General features: G+C 34.6%; 1 protein-coding gene across 6 annotated transcripts in view; it reads right to left on the reverse strand.

Moving 5' to 3' along the window:
* The window catches only part of TRAPPC8 (trafficking protein particle complex subunit 8), an 83,530-nt gene that overhangs the window by 17,318 nt on the left and 39,589 nt on the right, over positions 1 to 26,623 (reverse strand). For 3 of the 6 annotated variants that reach the window (XM_045042026.1, XM_045042025.1, XM_045042029.1), the window contains exons 12-25: positions 25,669 to 25,689; positions 24,432 to 24,563; positions 20,519 to 20,743; positions 19,597 to 19,705; positions 17,151 to 17,345; positions 16,602 to 16,732; positions 13,687 to 13,761; positions 13,036 to 13,162; positions 12,457 to 12,611; positions 6,951 to 7,393; positions 3,042 to 3,189; positions 1,615 to 1,711; positions 260 to 328; positions 113 to 171 (exon numbers count right to left, since the gene is read on the reverse strand). In XM_045042026.1, coding sequence (XP_044897961.1) covers positions 113 to 171; positions 260 to 328; positions 1,615 to 1,711; positions 3,042 to 3,189; positions 6,951 to 7,393; positions 12,457 to 12,611; positions 13,036 to 13,162; positions 13,687 to 13,761; positions 16,602 to 16,732; positions 17,151 to 17,345; positions 19,597 to 19,705; positions 20,519 to 20,743; positions 24,432 to 24,563; positions 25,669 to 25,689 — 1,986 coding nt within the window. The remainder of the gene's footprint in view (positions 1 to 112; positions 172 to 259; positions 329 to 1,614; positions 1,712 to 3,041; positions 3,190 to 6,950; positions 7,394 to 12,456; positions 12,612 to 13,035; positions 13,163 to 13,686; positions 13,762 to 16,601; positions 16,733 to 17,150; positions 17,346 to 19,596; positions 19,706 to 20,518; positions 20,744 to 24,431; positions 24,564 to 25,668; positions 25,690 to 26,623) is intronic. The other 3 variants (XM_011288057.4, XM_045042028.1, XM_045042027.1) reach the window with 2 other exon arrangements.

A 26,623-nucleotide genomic window follows, 5' to 3' on the forward strand; every position in this document is an offset into this window, starting at 1 on the left:
TCACCCACTGAAGATTTTGAGGATTACTAAAGCAATAGTTTTGCCAAAACAGATATTCCAGAACTGTGACTTTGATCCAGAAGATCAAATGCTATTGTGCTTATTTTCATACCTGTTCATTTCCAAAGATGATGTCTGCAAAGGTGTATTTTTCTGAGGACTGTGTGGCAACTAAAAAACAGGGGAAAACAAACTAATCATATCGTTGGCATGAAATATAAAATACCATTAAGAAAGTCTGAAAATAAAATGAATTTACCTTCTTTTTCCTTACATCGTATTGCCTTGAAACAAAATTTTCCCTTCTCCCTACTGGCAAGTTTGGCATCTAGAAAGAAAAGAAAGAAAAAATTTCAAAGATCCTTCTCAGCTTCTGACATGGTAAAACCTAATTTATTATTCAGACTTCCCTAACAATACTGGAAAATAATTCATAATTATAAATAATGTTTAATGAAAAACATCTTTGTTTTCATCTCAATAAAGCAAATTTCACTCAGCCCATAAAAAGGATGAAATTCAATTTTCTTGAAATACATGGTCACACATGTGCTTGTGTGTGTGTGTGTGTGTGTGTGTGTGTGAATAAATAATACTCATTTTATATTTGTGTGTGTGTGTGTGTGTGTGTGTGTGTGTGTGTGTGTGTGTGAAATTACAGATAAAAGTTTAAAAGATCCGAACCTGGGAACCAGGGAGCCAGCAACCCACCATTCTATCATTTCTTCATTTCCTTTCAGTATTTTTTCATATGTATGACTTACATCAATATTGCTATATGCACATACTGTGCTATGATGCATTTCCCTGCTATTACAGACACTTTTAAAATGTTAATAAATTTTAGTGACTAAAAAATAGTCTGAGTTATAATTTACATTAAAGCCACACTGAATTTCTCCCTATTAAACACAACTTTGTGATTAACTGCCCTGCTCTCAGTATACAGATTTTCCTATGTTTTGAATTAATTCCTTTGTACAAATTCCAAAAATAAGGATTACTGAAAGGCTAAGTATGAGTTTAAATATTTTTATAGCTTCTGAAATAATACTGTACAATTTTTCTCCAGAAAGAGCAAATATTTTGTCAGCTTCCCTCCACTCTTAAAAGTACTGGCATTCTCATATTACTACCAGGATAACTGACAGAAATATCCTGGAAAACAATCTGTCAATATATATCACAAGTATGTATATTCTTTTAAGTGTTATATGGGTATAAAGTCAGTCACTACAGAGGTATGGTTATACACAGAAAAAACAGCCTACCAATGGCAAAGGACACAAAAAGAACCTTCCACATTCTAGTCTATATGTTACAGTACTGTTTGAAATTTTGAAAGTGATCATCTACTCAGGCACTGATTTTCCAACTGAATAAAGAAAATGCAAATAGAAATATGTGGAAGGGAATAAAAAGATGGGAAAGAACGGATTAAGATAGGTAATTTGATTCACAGTCACTTGAACTAATGAAAACACAACTTAATGCTTAAAAAAGTTAATTATAAAAAAGGTACCAACAATCTTCTGATATTATAGTACTATTCTGAAAAAAATCAAGCAATGAAGATTTGAAAATTTACTATGAAAAGGAAAATAAAGCACAAACCTTTGTTTTCAGAGAGATTTACAGATTTCTGGAATTTCCAGTGTTTGCTACTACTCGATACTTGTACTATATGGAATTCCTTAACACCTGCTTCACTCTATCAAAAAGAAATAAAAGAGTCATTTAAGATTTAGGGGCATGAACTTAGAATATTCTAATGTAAATAATATTCTAACTCTGTTACCAAAGTAAGTATTAATTAACATAAGATTACATTTTTATTTTGAAATAAATAATATACATTTCGGAATGCTTACGTTATTTAAATCCCTCCTTAAACTTAGAGAACTGTATTATTTTTTTTTATATGAGAATTGTATTTAACTATGATGTACTCCCACTGGAGTATTCAGTCATTAGAACCTATCATAATGAGTTACTGATAGTATTTAATCAAACAGTATTTGTTGTCAATTTTTAATCAAAACTGTAGTATTTTTTTTATTCCTTCTCATCTTTCTGAGAGATCTCATTGTCATTAAGGCAAAAATAAACAAAAATTGAACAAATCAGAATCTCCATACACAGCCAATGCACATAAAGTTAATCTGTATACAATTTTTCATTTACCTGGAAAAGAGCTAATTTGAAATTATTACAATTTTCTTACTTTTACAAATGTTATTTTCTTTAAAGATCACCAAAGTATTAAGCACATAAATCCTAAATATCCTAAAAAGCAACCTTACAAATTTATGAAGCTAAAACAAAGGACATTACAGAATTCATTACAGAATAAGCAACACTTCATGTAAGTATCTGAACTGAATCAATCTGATGCTAAGATGCTATCTTATTATTATTAAGTAGGCTTCACGCCCAGAGTGGAGTGCAATGCAGGGCTCGAACTCACAACCCTGAGACCAAGACCTGAGCTGAGATCAATGGCCTTAACCAACTGAGCCACCCAGGTGCCCCACTAAGATGTTATTTTAATAATGAGATCACATTTCCTTCTTTAATACTCATTTTTATATTTAGAGTATATAAATAAACAGGAATGATAAAATGTTTGAAATGCTTTATATAAGGAAAATGGTACTCTCAGAAATATGTAAGTGACGATTATCAAGTTAATAATACTGAATGGGAAATCCTAATACAGAACTTTGTAAATTTAATTACATCAACAGATTCTGAATGGTGAGACTAGAAAGCACTCTATCAGATCTCTTTTGGGTTTAATTACTCACGTATAGGGCTACCTTTCATATGATACATACCATATTAATGCCACCAGGTCATTTTATTTGAAGAGACTTAAAATCACAAAGCTAATAGAAAATTAAGACGTTTTCACACTTTTGTATATGAATATTCCTAAATTCCTAGCTTATGCTATCTTGTGAAAAAAGAATCCTTTACTAAAAATAAAGGAAACACTTCCACTATAATTAAAAATAAAATTTAGTTTTAAACCAACTTACAGTATTGGTATTTTCCACATCCACAAAGACTAACATATTGCCCCCTCTGCCCTCCTCATCTTCAAGAGAATTACTTCTGCAGACAGTGGCCCGTACATTCAAAGATCGGCTGGTACAAATGACTGCAGTGTGTCTTAATATTCTGTGACTGAAGAAATAAAAAATAGCAAGTTTAATGTAAGAACCTCTCCATGTGTTATGACTCTCTAATTCCAAATAAAGCTTTTAAAACCTAACTGCTCTCAGGACCACTTATACTCAGAAAACAAAACAAAAACAGAATAATAAAGTAAAATTATGTAGTGTAACTTCCGTTCAATTCTTCTCAGTTCAGAAGGAAACTAATAGTCACCTTGACTCTAGGCATGTCTGCTTACCAAACTCATCAGTCTAGCACAGGAAAATAATTTTCATGCAGCAATGTCCTCATTATGCTTCTTCTCTGACAGTGGTTCCAAAGTAACTGATCCCCTATCAAGTAAACTTCAAACTTTAACTTGGCATTCAAAGCCCTCCACAATACAGCTATTCACATTTCCATGTTAATTCCCCGTTACTTTTTTTTTTAATGTTACCTCCTAAATTTTTTTTTTAAATGTTTCACATTGACTTATTTTTGAGACAGAGAGAGACAAGAGTGTGAGTGGGGGAGGGGCAGAGAGAGAGGGAGACACAGAATCCAAAGCAGGATCCAGGTTCTGAGCTGTTAGCACATAGCCCAACGCGGGGCTAGAACTCACGAACTGTGAGATCATGGCCTGAGCCGAAGTCAGACGCTTAACTGACTGAGCCACCCAGGCGCCCCATAATTTTTTTTTTTAAGTACAATTGAAATACAATATCCTATTAGTTTCAGGGATAAATCATAGTGATTCAGTATTTTTATATATTATGAAATTATCCCTTTGATAAATCTAGTGACCACCTATCATACAAAGCTATTGCAATATTACTGACTATATTCCCTACACTGTACATTGCATCCTCATGACTTCTTTTATAATTGAAAATTTGTACCTCTTAATCCCCTTCACCTATTTCGCCTACTCCACCAACTCCTCCCTACTCTGGTAACCAACAGCTTCTTTCTTCTAGGAGTCTGTTTGTTTTTTTTGAATTCCACATACAGGTGAAATAATGTGGTCTGTCTTATTTTACATAGCATAATACCCGTCCAGGTCTCCACCCATGTAATCACAAATGGCAAGATTTCATTCCTCTTTATGGCTGAGTAACGTTCCTCTGAGTGTGTTTGTGTACACATGCGCATTGCACATCTTCTTTATCCTTATCAACAGAACACCTAGGTTGCCTCCACAACTTGGCTAATATTATAAATAATACAGCAGTGAACAAAGGAATGTATGTATCTCTTTGGATTGGTGATTTTGTTTTCTCCAGATAAATACCAGAATTGAAATTGCTTTATATGGTAGTTCCACTTTAATTTTTTGAGAAACTTCCATACTGTTTTTCTAAGTGGCTGTACCAATTCACATATCCACTAACAGTGTATATGTGGGTTCCTTTTTCTCCACATCCTCACCTATATTACTTTGTGTCTTTGATAACAGCCAATCTGACAAGTGTGAAGTAATATCTCATTGTGGTTTTGATTTGCATTTCCTTGATTAGTGATGCTGAGCATCTTCTCTTGTGCCTGTTGGCCATTGGTAGGTCTTCGGAAAAATGTCTACTTAGATCCCCTGCCCGTTTTTAAATTGGGATTTTTTTTTCTTTTTTAAATTTTTTTTTAAAGTTTATTTATTTTGAGTAAGTGGGGGAGGGGCAGAGAGAAAGGGAGAGAGAATCCCAAGCAGGCTCTGTACCATCAGTGAGGAGCCCAACGTGGGGCTCAAACTCACAAACTGCAAATTCATGACTTGCGCCAAAACCAAGAGTTGACACTTAACCGACTGAGCCAACCAGGCACCCCTAAATTGGGGTGTTCTTAATATTAATTGTGTAAGTTATTTATATTTTTGGATATTAACCCCTTGTTGGATACATGATCTGCAAATACTTTGTCCCATTCAGTAGGATGCCTTTTTGTTTTGCTGATAGTTTCTTTGTGCAAAAGCTTTCTAGTTTGATGTGATCTCATTTGTTTTCGCTTTTGCTGCCCTTGCCTGAAAACACTGGTCCAAAAGAATATTGCTAAGATCAGTGTCAAAGAGCTCACTGCCTATGTTTTCTTCTAGGAGTTTTATGGTTTAAAATCTTGCATTCAAGTCTTTACTCCATTGTGAATTATCTTTGTTTATGGTGTAAGCTAATGGTCCAGGTTCATTCTTTTATATGCAGTTGTCCCATTTTCCCAACGTCATTTATTGAAGAAACTATCTTCTCCATTGTATATTCTTGTCTCCCTGGTCAAGATTAATTGACCACATATGCATGCATTTATTTCTGGGTTTTCTATCGTGTTCCATTGATGTGTGTCTATTTTCGTCCCAGTATCATACTGTATTGATTACTATAGCTTTGTAGTATAGTTTGAAATCAGGTAGCATGACAGTTCCAGCTTTATTCTTCTTTCTCCAGAATGCTTTGGCTATTTGGGGTCTTTTGTGGTTCAACACAAATTTTAGGATTCTTTGTTCTCATTCTGTAAAAAATGCCAATCGTATTCTGATGGGGCTTGAACTGAATCTGTCGATTGCTTTGGGAAGTATGAACATATTAACAATATTAATTCTTCCAATCCACGAACACAGTGTATCTTTCCATTTATTTATGTCATCTTCAATTTCTTTCATCAATGTCTCACAGTTTTCAGAGTACAGGTCTTTTATCTCCTTGGTTAAATTTATTCCTAGGTATTTTATTCTTTTTTACGCAATTGTAAATAGGACTGGTTTCTTAACTTCTTTTTCTGATAGTTCATTATTAGCATCTAGAAATGCAATCAATCTCTGTATGCTAATTTTGGATCCTACGACTTTACTGAATTCATTACTTCTAACAATTTTCCCTTCTCTTACACATATTTTACACTGCGACCAAACTAACTATATTCAGTTTATATTTCCTAATTTGCAAATCTTCATTCATATATACAGCCACTCCCTGGAACACCCACTACTCTCTTGCCTATCCCCCTTGATACCCAAATTTTGAAATCTTTACTTTCCTTGGAAGGTCATTTCACCACTACTATATTCTACAAAGCCTTCTCTGACTGCCTTGGCCAGAGTATGCTCTATTGTACTCTGAAGGAGAATATTATTGAGTATCTAATATGTCCCCATTATAAATACTGTATCATTTTGTCCTCAGAAGTGTTAGATATTTTAGATATTCCATTAATAAATGGAGTAATACAATTATTCCTAGTTAATTTTATAAAAATGACAGCAGCATTATCACAAATAAAATAACCTGTTGTTTAATGATTTATAGGCCACAGACCCTTGTGAGTGCCAAGGTAAATTTCTTCAGTGACCCTTATTATATAACACCACTCTAATCATCTGTTCTGCAAATATATATTTTCCCCCCATACATTCCCAGGAGTCAGAAGAGGGCACAGGGAAAAGGAAAGGTAAAACAAAGTAATTTTCTTGAAACAGGATGACTATCGACAGGTTGTTTTCACATACAAATGGTACCTGTGAACTTCATTATTATGTGGTAACTTTGGCCCTGGTACTTGGTCGAATCAGAGAATCATGAAGTTAACAGACAGAAGCCACTAAGAAGATTATAGTAGCCTAATTTTTTTTCACTTTTGGCTACTTAGAACTTAGATTAGGGACAAACTCAATTATAAACATCATGCATAATATAGAAGGGGGTAATTTTTTAAATAAACAATGACAGATGTTAACAAATATCAAAATGTTTATTTGAATTTGTGCACATACATTAAACACAGAGCTTAAATCAAGAAAGTTTTATAATACTCACCGGATCTTAGGCTGCTTTTTAACACTTTCATAGTAAAACAAAAAGTTAATTTCATGGACACCTTCTTCATCTGGCCCACGTAACCACATTGGTAGCTGGACTGAAGCTCCAGGTAGAAGAACAGTGTCAGGAAGGGGAACAGGAATCACCTCTGGCTGACTCCCTATGCCAATGCCAAAGTCTACAGAGGAAGCCGATGATATGAGTGCCGTACACACAGCGGTAGAGTCTGTCGCAACAGTCTTGTAAGCACTACAGTTCTCAGAAGCTGAAGGACTCAGTGGTGTTAGAACAGCTGTGTTACCACCAAAAGTAAAGAACTCTGGACGTTTAGAAACAACCTTCAATCCAGTAAGAGGACTTTTGCTGACATTGACAAACTCTACATATGCTTTTCGGATTTCTCCACAGAGGAGCCCTGTAGGGAAATGTATAAAGAATACCTGCATTGGAGGGAAAAAATATTATTATATTGTCTGTTAAAAATTCCGAACCTCTAATGAATAATAAGTTAAGATGTTATATTTCTTTATAAAGAGAATTTCATTAATTCTCTTTGACATCTCCCTGAATATGTGGCAATTAACAATACCATTTTAGAAAATGTTATTTAACAGCAGATGTCAGAGGTATGAATTAAAGACAAAACATCAGTGACAAGTGAGTATCAGCAAAACTCTGACGACTGTGTAGACTATGGGTAAGAGAAGTTATAAGAAATTTAACATAGCTATGTGAATTAAATAATTGTCAGTTGAAAAGCCCTTATCAATGTCAACTTGAAAAGTAGCTCAACTATTTATTTACACATCAAGATGAAAAGATACCCCATAAGTCTTAAATGGGAGGAATGTACAGATCCATGATTCCATATCCATAATTTTAAAACCAAAAAGCTCCAAATGACCTCAAACATTCAGTAACTCACATGGGAACAAAACCCGATCTAACAGAGGCTTTTTATACCCTTTCCCATTTAGTGTGATAGTCCTATGGTTCAGTCACACAATATTAATTTGCTTGATTTCCAGATGCTACCACAAACCCAACAGGGGTTACATAACACTTTATATAAAAAACCACACACACACACACACACACACACACACACACACACACACACACACAAAATTTCTACAAATTAAAGGAGAAAAAGATTTCCAGCACATATCCGGCCTCAAGATTTCAGATAAGGGAATGTGAACCTGTATTACAGAGGTAGAAATATGGGCTACCAACCATCTAGTAAGTTATCTGCATTTCCCCTTAAGTCAGGCGCCTGGGTGGCTGGGCATTTGACTCTTGCTTTCTCCTCAGGTCATGGTATCATGGTTTGTTAGTTTGAGCCCCATATCAGGCTCTGTACTGGCAGTGCAGAGCCTGCTTGGGATTCTCTCTCCCCCTCTCTCTGCCCGTCCTCCGTGCATATGCGCATTCTCTCTCAAAATAGATAAAGTTAAATAAAATTTAAAAAAATAAATAAAAGATCCTTAAGTGTAAATATCAGAGGTACACTGAAAGTATCCAAGAAAAGAGGAACATAAAGGTAAAAGTGTAAGAAAAAATGTTCTAATAAAGTTATGACTAGTAGTCCCAGAGGAGTTATAAAAATCCAGTGGAAAAACCTGTTTCTTAATCTAAGTTTGCAAGGAATTTCACTATGGCCATAGCCTTAAGGAAAGCAGATAAATTCTGTGGATGTCAGAAGCTTTAAAAGTGGGTATGAAAATGGGGCGCATGGATGGCTCAGTTGGTTAATTAAGTGTTCAACTTCAGCTCAGGTCATGATCTCACAGTTCACGAGTTTGAGCCCCACAGTGGGCTCTGTGCTGACAGCTCGAGCCTAGAGCCTGCTCCAGATTCTATGTCTCCCTTTCTCTCTGCCCCTCCCCTGCTCATGCATGTTCTCTCTCTTTCTCTCTCTCAAAATAAACAAACATTAAAAAAAATTTAAAGAAAAGGCCTCTGACCTAAATCCTTCCCCCCCACCCGCCAAGGTAAGAGGATGACAAGACAGTGAATAAATTGTACATTTGTGTATTTTCTTAAGGCAAAATATTTATGATATGGATCTATTGTGGGTTTTTTTTGTTATTCACTACAAGCTTTTTTGTTTAATCAACCAAACACCCGTTGTTACTATGTAGAATAAGAGGTCCTCTACATATTTTACCTTCTGCAAGGAAAATTACATCTATAACAATAAAGTTTTTTTTTTAAACCACTATGGTATGCAAGAAGAAAACTTAAATACAGAATGAGCAATATCAAAAACAAAATAATTTTAAAGACTACTCAGTTAAACATTTAAAATTAAACATCATCTGGTTCAATTTTCCTCATTTCGTAAGAGAAGAAACTTTCCAAGGTCAGATAATTTGAGATGGAGCTTAGAAAAAAGTCTAAAAGAAAGGCTCTATACATAATAATCTATCATCTGAGAAGTACCGCACTTAAAAACCATTTGTACTTTTACCAATCTTAGTAACAAAGAACATCTTAATCATCAGATACAATGAAAAGTATAAGCTGGGTGGCTCAGTCAGTTAAGCATCCAACTCTTGATCTTGGTTAAGGTCGTGATCTCACGGTTCAGTTCCTGAGATCAAGCCCTGAGTCGGGCTCTGCACTAACAGTGCAGGGCCTGCTTGGGATTCATTCTCTCTCTCTCTCTCTCTCTCTCTCTCTCTCATTCTCTCTGCCCCTCTCCTACTCATGCTCTCTCACACTCTCAAAATAAATAAATAAGCTTAAAAAAAAAAAGGGTAAGCTATAAAAACTGAGTATTCTGGTGTCCTCAATGGACTGATTTCAATTAACCAGAGGGGTCAGAATCTTCCCTTTCAAAAGTAAGCTCTAGGAAATTCTTATGTATAGAATTCCAAGCAAACTGTATAAATTAGTGACTTCTAAACTATAATGATGGGGGGGGGCGCCTGGATGGCTTAGTCGATTATGCATCCAACTCCTGATTTCAGCTCAGGTCATGATCTCACACTTGTGAGACTGAGTCCTGTGTGCCTCTGTGTGGACAGTGCACAACCTGCTTGGGATTCTCTCCCTCCCTCTCTCTCTCTGACCTTTCTTTCCCTGCTCACACATGCACTCTCTCTCTCAATACATATAAACTGAAAAACAATAAATAAATAAATAAATAAATAAATAGCCAGCTAGCTAGCTAGCTAGCTATAATGATGAATAGCCCTAAAATAAAATTTGGATCCCAACTCATTTCAATCCATCTTCAGCCTTAGAACTCCTAGGTGTAGCAATGCAAATCCTAATAAAAATCCAATGCATTACTACGGGAACTTGACAGGCTTATACAAAAATGGCACAAGTATAAGAAAAAAGAAAAAAATTAAAGATTAATTTTTAATCTGGTTTGTCAGATTCAAAAAATTATAGAGCAAGATTATAGTATTGACAAAGAAAGATGAGGAATTATTATCGGCAAGAATAGGTACCCACAGAAAAAAATAAAAATAGGTATACACACTTTAAGGATATTAGTATATAAGAAAGATGGTATAATGAGTTGCCAATATTCAATTAACGGTAAAAATAAAGTTTGACTCGCTACCCCTTGACATTCGGAAGAGTATTATTCCCTTGGATTTAAAACAGAACACAGACATTAAAAAATAAAACAGTAAAAGTTTTGACTATAGAAGTCTCTTAAAAGTGTTTGTAAAACTCAGAAGCAACAAAGGACAATCAGATAGGCCTTCATATATGTTAAAAGCCTTAACATGGTGAAAGACACCAAATCAAAGTTAAAATATATAAAATATTTATCAAGCAGAAGCTAGCACTGAAGTCAGTCCATAAGTCTTTTTTTTTTTTTTTTTTCCCTACATAACTCTTTAAGTGAACCATAATTAACCAAGTGTAAAACTTGGGCAGAATACATGTGGCTCAGCAATACCCTCCCTCAAACACAACCCTCCCCTTTACTTTTTTAATGAGTATACCTCCCCCTCCCCATACAGGCATAGGATTAGTGCCCATAAAAACCATCCAATGAGAAAAGGGAAATGGTACCCAATTCAAAGGGTATCAACAGGTAATCATATAAACATATAGAAGAAAAAAAATCATATGAACAAAAAACGTATGAAGATTGATCAATCTTATCAGACATCAGAGAAATGTAAATAAAAAGAATGTCATTTTTCACCAATCTGATTTGCAAAAGTAAAAAAAAAAAAAAAGTGATAATACCCAGTATGTCATAAATGTGAGACAATGGATATTCTCATACTCAAGGTAAGTGCAAATTGCTATAGCCTTGCTGAAGGTAATTCTGTAGTATGTTACAAAACATTTTATTTATATATCCTTTGACCGAGCAATTCCACTTTAGTCTAAACTAGAACACAAAGTATATACATAATGTGATTTACTGCAGAACTATCAGTAATGATGAAAAACCAGAACCACACTCAACAAAAGACAAATGGTTAAAACACATTATGGTATCTAAATAAAGGAATACCATATATAGCTGTAAAATAAGGAATTTTTACTGAATGAAAACAAAGACCAAGTTATGTTGTTAAAGACAAAAAGTGAGTAAGGATAAAATGTGCAGTATGATCCCATTTATAATTACTAAAACTATACATAAGTGTTCAGTGAAAGGTCTGAAAGGAGAAAACGCCAATTTAATATCACGAGCACTTGTAAAAGGTAAGTGGCTAAGCTTCTAACTCCCCTACTAAGAAAACTTGAGGATGCAGGAGAAAAGACCTTCTGCCAGTGTCTGTAATACTATACAACCCTGCCACTGGTCTGCCTCTCAGGTAGATAACTGATCCAAGGTAGGCCAGATTTCTCTCCTAGAAACTTGAAACTAGTAATAAAGTGGCACAAAGACTGGAAAAGTTGTTAAACTAAGGTCATATCAAAAGCAATGCTTTCTAAAGGCTCACAAACATTTGCTGCTAAATTTCCTGGAGGTGCCAAGTCCTTATTTTTCTGAGACTTACTGTTAGAATACTTCAGTTTCCAAGAGATGTTCCAATATCCTTTAACTAAATAATACATTTTCTCTTTTTTGGCTTATGCTCCCTAGCATCAGTTTCTATCTTCTGCAACTAAAAAAGCTGGAACTTATATGGCATAAAAGTAGGGTGGGGTAGGAAAACGGAGAGAATAAAGGGAATATTGTTTCTTACGAATATATTTATCTATTTTGTGTAAACTTTTAACAAGCATTAATTCCTATATTATTTGTGTACCTTATCAAAAAAGAGCCACTGATTTTAATAAAGTATTCTTTAAATGCATTTTCTCAATTTCCATCAATATTTTGAGGTTTATATTTTATAACCTGGCTGTGACTTATCTTTGTAAATTAGACCTATTTAACCCTAGCTTAGCAATAATTAAAAAGTATGGTTCAATGTAACATCAGTACCTTCAAAGTCTACAATTAATTTACTGAAAATATTATCTGACCTTATAATTTATTAAGTCCATGAAATTTTAAAAAGTGAAATACCTCCAACAGTGGCATTTCCTCCGTGATAATGGGATCTAAACGTCGATCAGGACCATATTTGATAGACGTTTTCTCTTCTTTTGTATTGTTAAGTCGAGGACCTTGAATTTCTAAATCCTGTCTCCCTCTGACGGACATACTCAAGGAATGTTTTCCTGAAACAAAAAATAATCAATGCCCTAAAATAATTTGATATGTTAAGTGACATAAATTTAGCTTGAATACTGTAACTTTCATATTATTTCTAGAAAAATTCTAGACAATTACTGAGTAGCAGCATGAATCATCAAAGAATTAGGCAGATTTTACTTTTATGTTTAACCATACCTACTGTATGCTGCTCAATTTCTCATTTAGGAGAAATGAGACTTACTTACTTTGCAAATACAAAATACATTAGAAAGGAATACAGTTGTTTATTTTTGAAGCAATGGCAGAGTTTAAAATAATCCAAATAATCTAACTGCCTTTGTTAAAGGTCCATTAGACCTATTTTTAAAACATGCTATTTTCATTCATTTTATTTTATGAAGATTTAATTACTAGTTTTGTATCTGTTTAGCAATGCTATGGTTTTACCTGTGTGACATCCAGGAAGAGAACCAATGCCATCTACTGTCATGCAGCCCTGAATAGTGCCAAGATTATAAACAACTCCGAGAATATGCAGCTCCCCTATGTGATGGGGAAAGAGCTTTAGTCTTGCCTGTGGAGATATTTAAGTCACTCTTATTATCTGTTTTCATAATATCTTAAATAGTGCAATACCTAAATTCTGTAATATTGCAGAAATTGAAAGCCATGACCTAAGCTTTTGAATAATGAATTAATTTATTATACTGGAAAGCATTTGCTTCAAAAGAAAAATCTGTAAATTCTGTAAATTCTACAATTACAGGCACAGATCTTGACTAATACTTCAAAGTCAACAAAAACCAAAATATTCTGGTCAACCAAATGTCATATGAAATTACCATACTGACCACCCCCCACACACACACACAAAAAACCAAAAACATTGCACCAGGCTTCTTTGAAAATTAACAAGCCAAATTAACAAACCAGACTACTCTTCTCCCACCAATTTCCTCTTGTGCAATTCTTGTTTCCGAATCTTCCAAATTTTAGCTTTTAAGAAAATTACAATATAAAATAAACCTAATAAATTGGTTTTTTAAATTTGTTTCCAACTTACTTTTTCTTAAGACATAAAAATAAGAAAATAATTACCACTTTAGATTCTTCACTATTAATTAAAAATTCTGAAATAACTTCAGTTCCAATCATTTTAGGTTCACCTGATACCTGAAAAATATTTTGTAAAATACATATTCTAATGAAAAGTATCAGAAGAATATTAACATTCCTATACATCAATATTTAAGAACAATAACAATAATTACAGTTAGCATTTACCAGGTTCTTACTATGTGCTAATCAATATACAAAGTTGTTTTTTTTTTTACTTTCACACCTGGAGTGATCTAACATGTGATATATTTTTCTATTTCATTCAGTCCAATTCAAGTGAGGAGGATAAGTGATCTACTCAAAGTTGCAGCCACCAAGAGGATAAAACTTCAAGACATAAAGTTCAGCTACTAATTGTCAACAATGGCCAAAATGGCCGCTTAGTTTAATTTTGCAGTAAGAGCAAATTTCTCCATCTTTTACTCTGACTGGCCTCTTTTTCCACATTGTCCAATTGTATTGAGTAATGGCAGCCTAAGCAACATGCATAAAAGACTGGTGGACAATAAGGGCAGTAGGAGAGAACAAAAAAAAAGGCCTCCTCCAAATCAATGACTTCTGTAAGAGACTATAATCTTTGGTCATGTAACAAAGCACAGTTAACTGGCTCACACTTGGGGTAAAGCTGGTCCTCATAAACACTGTTTTACTTTTACCATGAAGTTAGTTATTTCACACAATAAATTAAAATTACATTTCCCTAAATTTCAGTTCAGTATCTTAGTCCATCAGCAGCAGAAAGTTATGAAGAAATCCAAAGAGTTTGAAATTTACAGGATAAAGTATAACTTAATTATACACAATGAAAAATCTCACTTTAATAAACCTCCTTTAAAATTTAATATATTAAACAGACTAATATACTAAAAAGCTAATGGATCTTTTAAAAAACTCTACCAAGAGTGAACCATTCATAAGCTTCTTATTTGTATTCCAGGCATCAGAAAAAAAAAATTAGAAAAATTCATGGAGTTGCTAAAATTCAAGTCAGAATAGAGCCTACAAAATCTCAATCTTTGGAACTATCCACAATGAGTGTAATCACAAAACATCTTCAATGAATTTAACCAACAAGACTTTACAGAAGGAAATCTTTAAAAATCAAAACACTCCAAGAGAAATAATTTAATAGTAAAGTTTAGTACGACATACATCTCTTTCCAGTTCTCCCTTCATCAATCAATGCCAAAATGTTGGGATATTTCCCAGTTCCAAAATAATGATTAAAGCATATATCAAGGTAGTACAAAGAAGTAAAAGTTATATAGTAGATAGTGGTGAATAGCCCAGTAAGTGGAAAAAAATATTATTTTTCCCAGTTATTTCTGTTACAATCAGCTTGGTAATAAAGATTATTTGTCCAAGTCATTCCTACTTCAATAATAACTATCTTAGGGGTGGGTGCCTGGGTAGCTCAGTCAGTTAAGTGTTCAACTCTTGATTTTAGCTCAGGTCATGATCTCATGGTTCGTGAGCACAGAGCCTGCTTGGGATTCTATCTCCGCTCCTCCTTGACACGTGTGTGTGTGCTCTCTCAAAATAAACTTAAAAAAAAAAAAAAAAAAAAACTATCTTAGATAAAGAGCTTATTACAGACACTAATAAGAAAAAGATAAAATACATATAAAGATAATCCAAAAAAAGGAAATCCAAGATCTTCAACTTCACCAGAAACTAATGAATGAGATGGAAAATAATAAAGTAAAACAGCATTTTTCATACCTAGTAAATCAAGATGCTTTTTAAAAATAAGAATGCTTAATGTTGCAAAGATGAGATATCCAATCCCATGTGTTGCTGGTAAAAAGCTTTGGTATGACCTCTTGGGAAACCAAAAGAGCACTAACATACTTATTCCCTAAAATTTTTTAACTTCATGCCTAGGAATCATTACTACAGAAATTATCAGGATGAAAAAAGTATACACCCAAACTTTTACCATTGAATTATGAGGGTAGTAAACAAATGGAAACTTCTTTTTTTTTTTTTTTTTTTTTAACATTTATTTATTTTTGAGACAGAGAGAGACAGAGCATGAACGGGGGAGGGGCAGAGAGAGAGGGAGACACAGAATCGGAAACAGGCTCCAGGCTCTGAGCCATCAGCCCAGAGCCCGACGCGGGGCTCGAACTCACGGACCGCGAGATCGTGACCCGAGCTGAAGTCGGATGCTTAACCGACTGAGCCACCCAGGCGCCCCAACAAATGGAAACTTCTAAAACAACTATCAATGGAGACACAGTAGAAGAGCTTATAGATCATCCATGATGGAATATTACACAGAAATGAGATATTAAGACATGTTAATATCAAGATACACATACAAATCAACAGAAGGAAAAAAACCCAACATACACGATATTTTTAAAATCCCATATATGAGAGAAAACATACAAATAGAAATTACTGGAAAGATATATAGAAAAGTGTTAAAGTGGTTATTTCTAAATACTGAGAAGACAGATTTATCTTTATTCTGTATGTTCTTTGTATTCTCTATTTTCTTTTTTTTTTTAATTTTTTTTTTCAACGTTTATTTATTTTTGGGACAGAGAGAGACAGAGCATGAACGGGAGAGGGGCAGAGAGAGAGGGAGACACAGAATCAGAAACAGGCTCCAGGCTCTGAGCCATCAGCCCAGAGCCCGACGCGGGGCTCGAACTCACAGACCGCAAGATCGTGACCTGGCTGAAGTCGGACGCTTAACCGACTGCGCCACCCAGGCGCCCCTGTATTCTCTATTTTCAACAATATGCATATATCATACTTTTTATAGCTAGGGAAAACAGGCATAAAAAAGAATAAGTGTAGTTCAACAGAAAATATTGAAATGTTATGCATCTGCTAGGCTATTACTGAAACATGCTTATTACAAATACCTTTTAATAACTTACTAGTTCTTTAACTTCTTCATTATCCTTTCCACTAATATCTTTAGGTTGAAACTTCCATAGCAATGACAAATCAGTCAACAAAAGTGGAACCTTCAAAGGATTTCTAAAAGCCACTTCCACTGTTATTGGTTCTACAAAAAGAAAGGCCTAAATTAGTAACTTCAATAAACCCCACCTATCATCCTATGCTTCAATTCTCTGAACACACCTTACTTTCACAGCTCTGCATTTCTGCCTAGACTGTCCTTTACCAGCTTATAAATGTCCATTTATTCAGGATTCAGTTTTAAAACTACTTCCTCTAGAAGATTTCCCCAATTCCTATGTGCTAACGAATGTCACTCTCTCTTCTATATTCCAATAGCACACTTATATACTAGTATTACATCTCATACATAGTGCCTGGTTTTATACATACAGCTCACTAAGTTATGATTCCTAATTTATTTTTTGCATGCCTGGCTTCCAGTAATTTTTGGCACATAGAAAATTATCTTGCATCTGCTGTAGGTAAACAAAAAACCATGAATAAAAATTCAAGTATATCACCTTCTACAACTGCCAGTGGAAATCTTGAGTTATCTGAATAACTATTCAAACAATATTGTGTGGGGTAGAAATTGGATGGAACTACTCCTCTGTTAACCACAGCTACAACTTGTTCCTCAAGTTCTCGCCACTGCTGAGAGGATTCAGAGTCATATTCCTGATCGAGACTTACATGAGTAGCTGCTTGCTTTTCACCTAAAAAAAAAAAGTGTCACAATTAAACACGTTTATTAACACCTGCCTTCAATGAAACATATTATTATTATTATTATTATTATTATTATTATTATTATTATTGTATTTGAGAGAGAAACAGAATGTGCACGCAAGCAGGGAACAAGGGCAGAGGGAGAAGAAGTGGGGGTGTGGGGCGAAAGAAAGAGTGGGAGTGAGAGAGAGAGAGAGAGAGACAGAGAGAGAGAGTCAGTCTTAAGCAGGCTCCACGTTCAGCACAGAGCCCGACACCGAGCTCAATCCCACAACCCCGGGATCATGACCTGAGCCAAAATTGAGTCGGACACTCAATCAACTGAACCACCCAGGCGCCCCTGAAACTTATTTTAAATAAAAATATGAGGGGGCGCTTGGGTGGCGCAGTCGGTTAAGCGTCTGACTTCAGCCAGGTCACGATCTTGCGGTCCGTGAGTTCGAGCCCCGCGTCGGCCTCTGGGCTGATGGCTCGGAGCCTGGAGCCTGCTTCCGATTCTGTGTCTCCCTCTCTCTCTCTGCCCCTCCCCCATTCATGCTCTGTTTCTCTCTGTCTCCAAAATAAATAAACGTTAAAAAAAAAATTTTTTTTTAAATAAAAATATGAGGTATCCGAATAAATACATATACATATACACTCTTGCCTATAATTATCTGAGAGAAAAATATCCTCTTATTAACCCTAGTCTAACTGGAACTTGGCTTATAACATTGATGTTTTTTTCCTCTTGACTCTGAAAGAATATATTTTTCCTAATATTCCAAATAATTTTATATGAAATACTTCAAACATACAGAAACACATGGGGAATAACAAATATTTATATATTAAAATTTAACAAATGCCAATGTTTGTTATAAGATCCCAAATACTCTTCATAAAATAAATGTTACAGATAGAATTATTGCCCTCTGTGTAAGCCTCCCAAATCCTACTGCTCTCCTTCATGTCCACTAGCCCTTCTTCCCAGGGCTATTCCAAAGCTGAAATATAATGTTTTCATCCATATTTGTTTTTTATTTGATCACATGAATATATACATAAACAATCCATAGAATTGGTTTATATGTTTGAAATTTATAGAAATGGAATTACATTTGACTGACTGTTCTGTAACTGTTTTCACTCAACATTATGGTGTATTATCCATGTAGAAACATACAGAACTATTTCTACAGCATGAATCCATTGTATAAATATGCCAAAATTTATCAATTCATTTCCTGCTACTGTTTCACTTTTTTTTTTTTTGCTGTTAACACTAATGTTGCCATAAACATCTTGATAAATATTTTTAAATAAAATACTAAATTAAATCTCAAGGAGAAATATAGTAAGCTTAAACATAACAATACACAGAATCACAAAGTTTACTCTAACATACATCAATATATTTATACTCTTGGCCCAGTATACCTTCTAAGGTTCAATCCTAAGAAAATAAGCCTATATTTTAAAAAGTCTTACAACAAGGACAGCAGACTATTGGTAATTGTTCTCTGCTTCTGTGTACATTTGAAATTTCCATAATAAATTTAGTAAATTTATTAATAAAGTATAAATTAATAAATTTCCATAATAAAAAGTTAACAAGTTTTATCCACAAGAACATCCATCACAATGTTTCTATAAGGAAAAGAAGAAAATAGTCCAACTATATAAGACGCGAACATTACAGTACTGAATAAGTACTGTAAGTACTGAATAAAGTATCTTACAGCCATTAACATTGTTCATTAAGATTATATAATAACATGGGAGTGCCTGGGTGGCTCAGTTGGTTAAATATCTGATTTCGGCTCGGGTCACGATCTCATGATCATGGTTTGTGGATTCGAGACCCACGTCAGGCTCTGTACTCAGAGCTCTGAGCCTGGAGCCTCCTTCGGATTCTGTCTTTCACTTTCTGCCCCTCTACTGCTTGTGCTCCCTTGCTCTCTCAAAAATAAATAAACATTAAAAAAAATTTTTTTTTAAAAGGTATGTAATAACATGGGCATTTTTCCTATTATGTGAGAAAGCTCATTATAATTATAGCTATTTTGTCATTTTTAGCTTTTAGAGCCGGAAGAAAAAACACTGAAGTAGTGGTTATCTTCAAGGTGGCAGGATGGTGACATGGTAGAGTTACTTATCTTCAAACATTCTTTAACAATTACAACATCATTTCTTAAATAAAGAAAAAAGCACTTAAAAAAATAGTCACTAGGTAAAAAGGCAAAATAAAATTTTACAAACCATCTGCTGGTCGTCTGTCGTGGCCAAAGAAAACCCGTGTGGCTGAACTGTTAATATACGGTAAAGGTAGCTGCGGTAAAGGGCCATCTGGTGACAGCTGACTTACGTTCTAGGAGAAATACAAAAGAAAAAAGTTTTTTTGAGAAAATTCCATTTCCTTCATATTTGCCTCCTCATTTTTTAATATGCAAGGTATTAAAAACATGTTAAGCAAGAATATTAAGATAAACAATTAATAGTTTTACTTAATACATCAGTCATAAAATTTTAGGTCTCATTTATTCTGGCCCAAGAGAATCTTCCTAAAGTTACTCAGCTAGCTATTAGCTCTCTTTGGAAGTTAAAACTTCCAAATATTATTTTGGTGCACTTTACTTCCTGTGACTCATTACAGCATCCTATCTGCCAAAATTCTAACCCATATGATCTCAAATTAATAAAGTTTCTTGGAAAGAGGTATTTTTCTGCAGGACAGATAAAATATTCATTATCCATAGGTCTTCAGAAAAAAATTCACAACTTTCCACTTTTTCCGTAAAACAATGTTTTGTATTTTCTACCCTCTTGTCTCAGTGAAGTATTTTCTCACCAAGGGATGGTATGAGGACCCAATATAAAAAAATTTGTATGATTCAAAAAAAAGAAATAATGAAGAAATAGTCCAGAATGTTTTTAATTCCAATATAAATCAAATGCTTAATGAAATATTAAAATCCTCTTCTAAAGAACTGTAGAAGAGCAATGCAGCTCAGATCTATGACTCAAGAGCATAGCCTGCCACACTTTATTATGGCAGATAAGTACATAAATTCTAAGAAAGCCATTTTATTAAACTTCTACTAGACACCACTGAATATGCTTTTTGCTGAAAGTAATAACTTAAATATAATTTTAATATCTAGTCCTGAAAATAAGTATTCACCTTGTAAACATAAAGATACTCTCTGAGGAAGGCCCCTTGTTGAGCAGCAGATTGTTTACTTTCATTGATTAAAATATGCCTAAAAGCAGACACAGCATTGTCCAGTTGCCTAAGGGTATAGGACTGGCGCCCAATAGTGAAGTTAATGTGATCCTCTGCCAGAGACCAGCCTTTTCCTTTGTAAACCTGCATGGCTTGACAATAACAGCGTAAAGCATGCTTTTTCTGTAAAAAAATAAAAAAAGTATTACAATCTGAATTTCTCTTGGACTAGAAAAAACAAATACACACACACATAATCACGTAACTGTTAATTGGTACTTCCTCTAACAGAGACTGGAATGATGAGCAAAATGAAACTAACATTTATGAAAACCCCGTTGCAATTATTACTAAAAACCAAGAGATCCTGAAGCAGGCGAGTTAATTGCTTTGTCCAAGGGCAGGAAGTCTAAGAAGTCAGAAATAATAATGACTTTATAAAAAACCATCTGGGAGTTCTCAGAACGGCAGTATATGGAGTCATGCATCAGAGGCTTGGTTGTTATTTTAATGTTTTTTTTTTAATGTTTATTTATTTTTGAGACAGACAGAGACAGAATGAGAGTGGGTTAGGGGCAGAGAGAGAGGGAGACACAGAATCCAAAGCAGGCTCCAGCTGTCAGCACACAGCCCGAAGCGGGGCTTGAACTCACAAGCTGTGAGATCATCACCTGAGCTGAAGTCGGCCACTCAACTGACTGAGCCACCCAGGCGCCCCGGTTGTTATTTTATAACTAAGAACTATCTTACTAATTTTGTTATGATCATCTCTATACCACTGCATTGGGCTGAATGAATACCCCATACGTGTGTATGTATGTATTTATATGTGTACACACATTTTTTAACTACTGTTTCACTTGGGAGTAAGAGTATGATATATTCTTTTTTTTTTTTTTTTTTTTTTTTTTTGCCCACTACTGCATCCTGCCACACCCGTGAGCAATTATTTGGCATTAATTACCTATCACTGCCACACTCTGAACTCAGACAACCTTTACCTTAAAACCTGGATTTGGTACCAAGGAAGAGGCTTCTCCCCACTCAACCTTCTGCTTCAGAGTATACTCTTATACCTCCTCTCCTCTCCAGGGTGGATTACAAACTTTTAGTATGTATATCCAAGACTGCTCGTTTTTTAAAAGAAATGTTTCCTTGTAAATAAATAATTAAAACAAATCAAAATCATCTGCCACTTAATACCATAGAATTTAAGAACTCAGTATCTCTTTTGTGATATTCCTACAGAGATACCCAATTTGAATCTCATCACGAGGAAACACCAAACAAACCTAAATTGAGGGATACTCCACAAAAATAACTGGACTGTAATCTTCAAAAGTATCAAGGTGATAAAGTCAAAGTATCTTTCTGAACAGGATCCTTATGCTATAAAGGACCATTTTTATGGGACAACTGTCAAAACCCACATGGGGTCTAAGGATGGGTGGTACTGTATTAGTACTAAGTTCTTGATTTGATGGTTGTATTATGGTTATATAGTAGAAAAAGTCTTGTTTCTAGGAAACAGGAAATAATGTCCTAAAGTATTTGGAGATAATGAGGTACCAGGGAGACAACTATCAAACACTCAGGTAAAGTTTCTGAACTGTACTTGTAACATTTTTATAAGTTTGAGACTATTTCAAAATAATTTTAAAGTGATGCTTCTTGAAAACACCCCTAATCTCCATACTGCATTTAGTAAAAAGGAATACAAACAAGTCTTAAAAACTAAGAGATACAGAGAAAAAATTGAATATGTCAAAATGCTGAGTTCAAGTACATTTTTAGGATTTCTTGGAAAAACATCCAACGAGATTTAAAAGGTAAAAAGGATTTAAAGTCTGCTTTTTAAAGTAAGAATTGAAAGACTGTCTAGGGGTATACTTGGACACATATACATATACCCTCCCCAGCAATTTTTTTTTTAAGTTTATTTATTATTCTGAGAGAATGAGAGCAGGAGGGGCAGAGAGAGAACTGGAGAGAGAGAATCTCAAGCAGGTTCCACACTGTCAGCGTGAAGCCTGAAGCCAAGGCTCGAACTCACAAACCCGTGAGATCATGACCTGAGATGAAATCAAGAGTCGGACACAACTGATTGAGCCACCCAGGCACCCTCTCCTCAGCACTTCCTTAAAAATTTTTTTTTTACTAATTATCATAAAAAAAATTTACTAATTTTAATCTTTGGTAATGCCAGTTCCTTTTTTTTAAATGCCTTTCACTAGTTGATAATCATAATGGAAATCTAATGGGAAAAAAAACCTATAAAAAATTTCTAGGGGTGCCTGGGTGGCTCAGTCAGTTGAGTATACAACTCTGGATTTCAGCTCAGTTCATGTTCTTGCAGTTGTAAGATCAAGCCCCATGTCAGGCTCTGCAGTGGGCATGGAGCCTGCTTGAGATTCTCTCCCTCCCTCCCTTTCTACCTCTCCCCAGCTTGCGCTCTCATGCATAGGCTCTCTCTCTCTTAAAAAATAAAAAAAAAAGTAAAAAGGAAAAAATTCTAGGGACAAGATAAGCAATCCAGCACAAATTCTCAGGGAGGACTAAGAAATGGCATTACTATACACACATATCTCCTCTACTGTCCTCTCATCCTTGCCAACAACACACATTTTAATGGAAATGTCATGAAAAGTTGGTGCTTCTCAGAAACAATCTGGCCTCAGTCACAACTGTTTGTGTTCTACGTCCTACCTTCCAAGGAAGATACTGTTCTTGATATGTATTTGCTTTTCCAACAGAAAAGCATTTCTAGTCATGCTTTCAGCTGCTACATACTGTCTGAGAAAGAGGTTCAGGGTCTATATAGAATGTTCGCAAAATACAAAACCGGGTACCCTGGAATCATTAACTCCATGATATAACTACAGTTAGATTACTGAGCCAAATAGTAAATGTATGTCAACCTACCACAAATGTAGCCATTTTTAATTTGCTATGCATTTCCTAGAAGCAACATGCCCTACAATTTCAGAAGATGAAGTATGCGTGGCTATTTCCAGTTCCAGTGACATCATCATGTTCACAAATGAAACCATTCACAAAAGTGGACAAAGAAGTGGAAAAAGAATGACTTGTTTTTAATAAGAGACAATGGACCATTCCCAATGAGGTATATAATTTTCCTCCCAAGCAAAGGGAACCACATACTTCATACATTTTGTAAATTTTTGAACAGAACACTTTTAAGTTTTTTATTTTGAAAGAGAGAGACAGAGACAGAGACAGATAGGAACACAGGGAGGATTCTTCAATCCACATTTCTATCCACCATTTACTACTGCTACCACTCTGCCTCCAGCAAAGTCCCTCCAACTAATGCTTAAAGAGGCAACTGGGGCTGGAGAAACTGCTCTAAATTAATCGATCTAAATTAAAGATCTCTCCAACCCAACTGCTTCCAGGTACGAGAGAGAGATGATTTCTACTCATTAAACATTTAGTAAATATCATTATAAGGCACTTTGAGAGGTAACAGAAGACTAGAGCTGAAGTAGGGACAGTCCAACCACTGTGAAGGATAATTAAAACTGGTTGAATACATTCAGTATATTGGAACTTTCACATATATACTTTGGTTTAAGCTCACAAAACTTTGGGAGAATTTTCAAATTTTATAAATACAAAACCTGAGGCTCAGAGAAGTAACCCAGGTCATGTTGTGAGTAGAAGATCAAGACTGAAGCCCACATTTACCTAAATCCAAATCTCATGCCCTTACCAATATAACAAAATTTACTTCCATTTTTAGGATTAATTTTAAATCATAAAAAATTGACAAATGACATACATTTATAAAATACATAACAAACTGTAACAAAAATTAAAATAATTTATTTGTTAAATAAAATGCACTCACTTGCCCTGCTTTACTAAACCGATGTCCTGCCAGTATCATATGAAATGCGTATTTTCTAACCATGGGGCTCTTCATGTTTATAAAGCAATGTGCCGCCTGTTCCAAAAGAAGTGCACTTCGAAGATCAGAATCCTATTGAATGTTTAAGAGAAAATAAGGTTAGTTTCACAAAATTAAAAGTAAAAAGATAACTGGTAAAAAAATATTTACTTTCTAAAAACAATATAAGCATATTCACTTTAACTTAAGAGTATCTGAGGGAAGAGATCAAGGGGCAATCTAATCTTGATGATTCTTTCTTCCAATAAGCATGAACTTTTCTTAAAATCCTTCAAAACATTCTCTACCATGAAATATTTTCTTTTGTTTTTCATAAAGCCAAATGTGTGGTTATGATATGTACCCTGTAATAAATCTCTGAAGAAATGTAATCCCTTTTCGGGGCGCCTGGGTGGCTCAGTCAGTTAAGCGTCCGACTTCAGCTCAGGTCATGATCTCACACTCCGTGAGTTCGAGCCCCACGTCAGGCTCTGTGCTGACAGCTCAGAGCCTGGAGCCTGCTTTGGATTCTGTGTCTCCCTCCCCCTCTGCCCCTCCCCTGCTCATGCTCTCTCTCTGTCTCAAAAATATACAAAAGAAATGTAATCCTTTTTCAAATGGCAAAGAAAAAAGTATATAAACTGAGAATTTAATACAGGTATACGGAATAAAGATAAACCAGAAAAGAGAATGCAGAAAACAATAGATTCACAATTATCTAATTTCTTCTGGAAACTGATCTGTGACATCCAATAGCCTATTTCCATCCAAGAAAAAAGGAAAGATAAAAAGAGAATGTGTGTAGATTATGAAATAATCCAATCTACTACTTTATCCTCTATTAACTTTACTGGATTTAAAAGCAATTCTCAATTTTTGCTTAATTCAAGAATGTCAAAATGACTGCTTTTCATTAAAAAATTTAGGCTTTTCCCTTCAAAGATTATCACCTGCTATTAGTATTATTAGTAAATGGTACAACTCAAATTAGTTTCCACTTCAACAGACTCTTACAACAGTGTCTACAAAAACCACATACCGCATTTACATCCTCACCCATAAGGACAACCTTTCAAATGAAAGAGCCATCATCACTTTACAAATAACTGAGAAAGTAGTGAAGGTTGCTGATCAAGCATCAACAACATTTTCACCAAAACTTTCTCTAGGTTTTCAGCTGTTCTCAAGCTGAACTTACCATGCCCTTCCATGTGTTCTGCTGCCATTATTTTCCCCAGGGAAAGTTGAAAACAGAAAACATTTACTTTAAATGCAATAATGTCAACAAATTATAGTTACATCAAATAGTGCTCATAATCAGTGTAATCAGTGATTATAACTATCTCTGCAGCAATCACAAAATTAGAGTGGAAACAGATCTGAGGAAAAAATCTAGAAAGCATCCAGTAAATGGCAGATATTATTTCAACCCCCTTGTGACAAAAACTAAGTATCTGATCAGGTGTTTTTTTCTAAGTAAGATCCCAAAGCTAGTAAGTGGGAAAATCAGGAACGTACAATTAACAAGCAGTTCTTATCCAAGGGTTTACATCAGAATTACTTAAGGCAGCTAGGGAGTATACTTTTTTTATTTTTTAGGAAAATGTTTTCTTTAAAAATACTTTTTTCTAAAAGAATAAATGTTCAGAAAAAAAAAAAAAGTGAACATCTTTCTTTCCTACCCCATGCCTCATCTGCCTTTCCAGAGGTACCTACAGTTACCAGCTTGGTGTTGGTGTTTGTCATTTCTCACGCTCCATATTTGTTTTTATGTATACATAGTTTTCTAAAAATACACATACTTTTTTATACATAAATGGTATGATACAGATTATTCTTTATCTCATTTTTTGACTTACAATAATATCACGGACATCTTTCAAGACACCTATATCTCTTATTTCTTTTAAAGCTACATTGTATCCTGTTATATAAATACACCATAATTTTATTAATACAGTGTCCAACTGATTTAATATTGCTTCAGAATTTTGTTACTACAAAAAAATACTTTGATAAACATCTTTACAAAATCATTTTTGAGTAATTATACATTTTTATTAGACACATTTCCACAAGTAGAACCGGTTAGTTAATGAAAGCTATGTATATAGTTCAAATTCTAGCCAACAGAAAAAAAGAATACCAACATA

Source organism: Felis catus, chromosome D3 (genome assembly GCF_018350175.1).
Source record: "Felis catus isolate Fca126 chromosome D3, F.catus_Fca126_mat1.0, whole genome shotgun sequence".
Classification (NCBI taxonomy): domain Eukaryota; kingdom Metazoa; phylum Chordata; class Mammalia; order Carnivora; family Felidae; genus Felis; species Felis catus.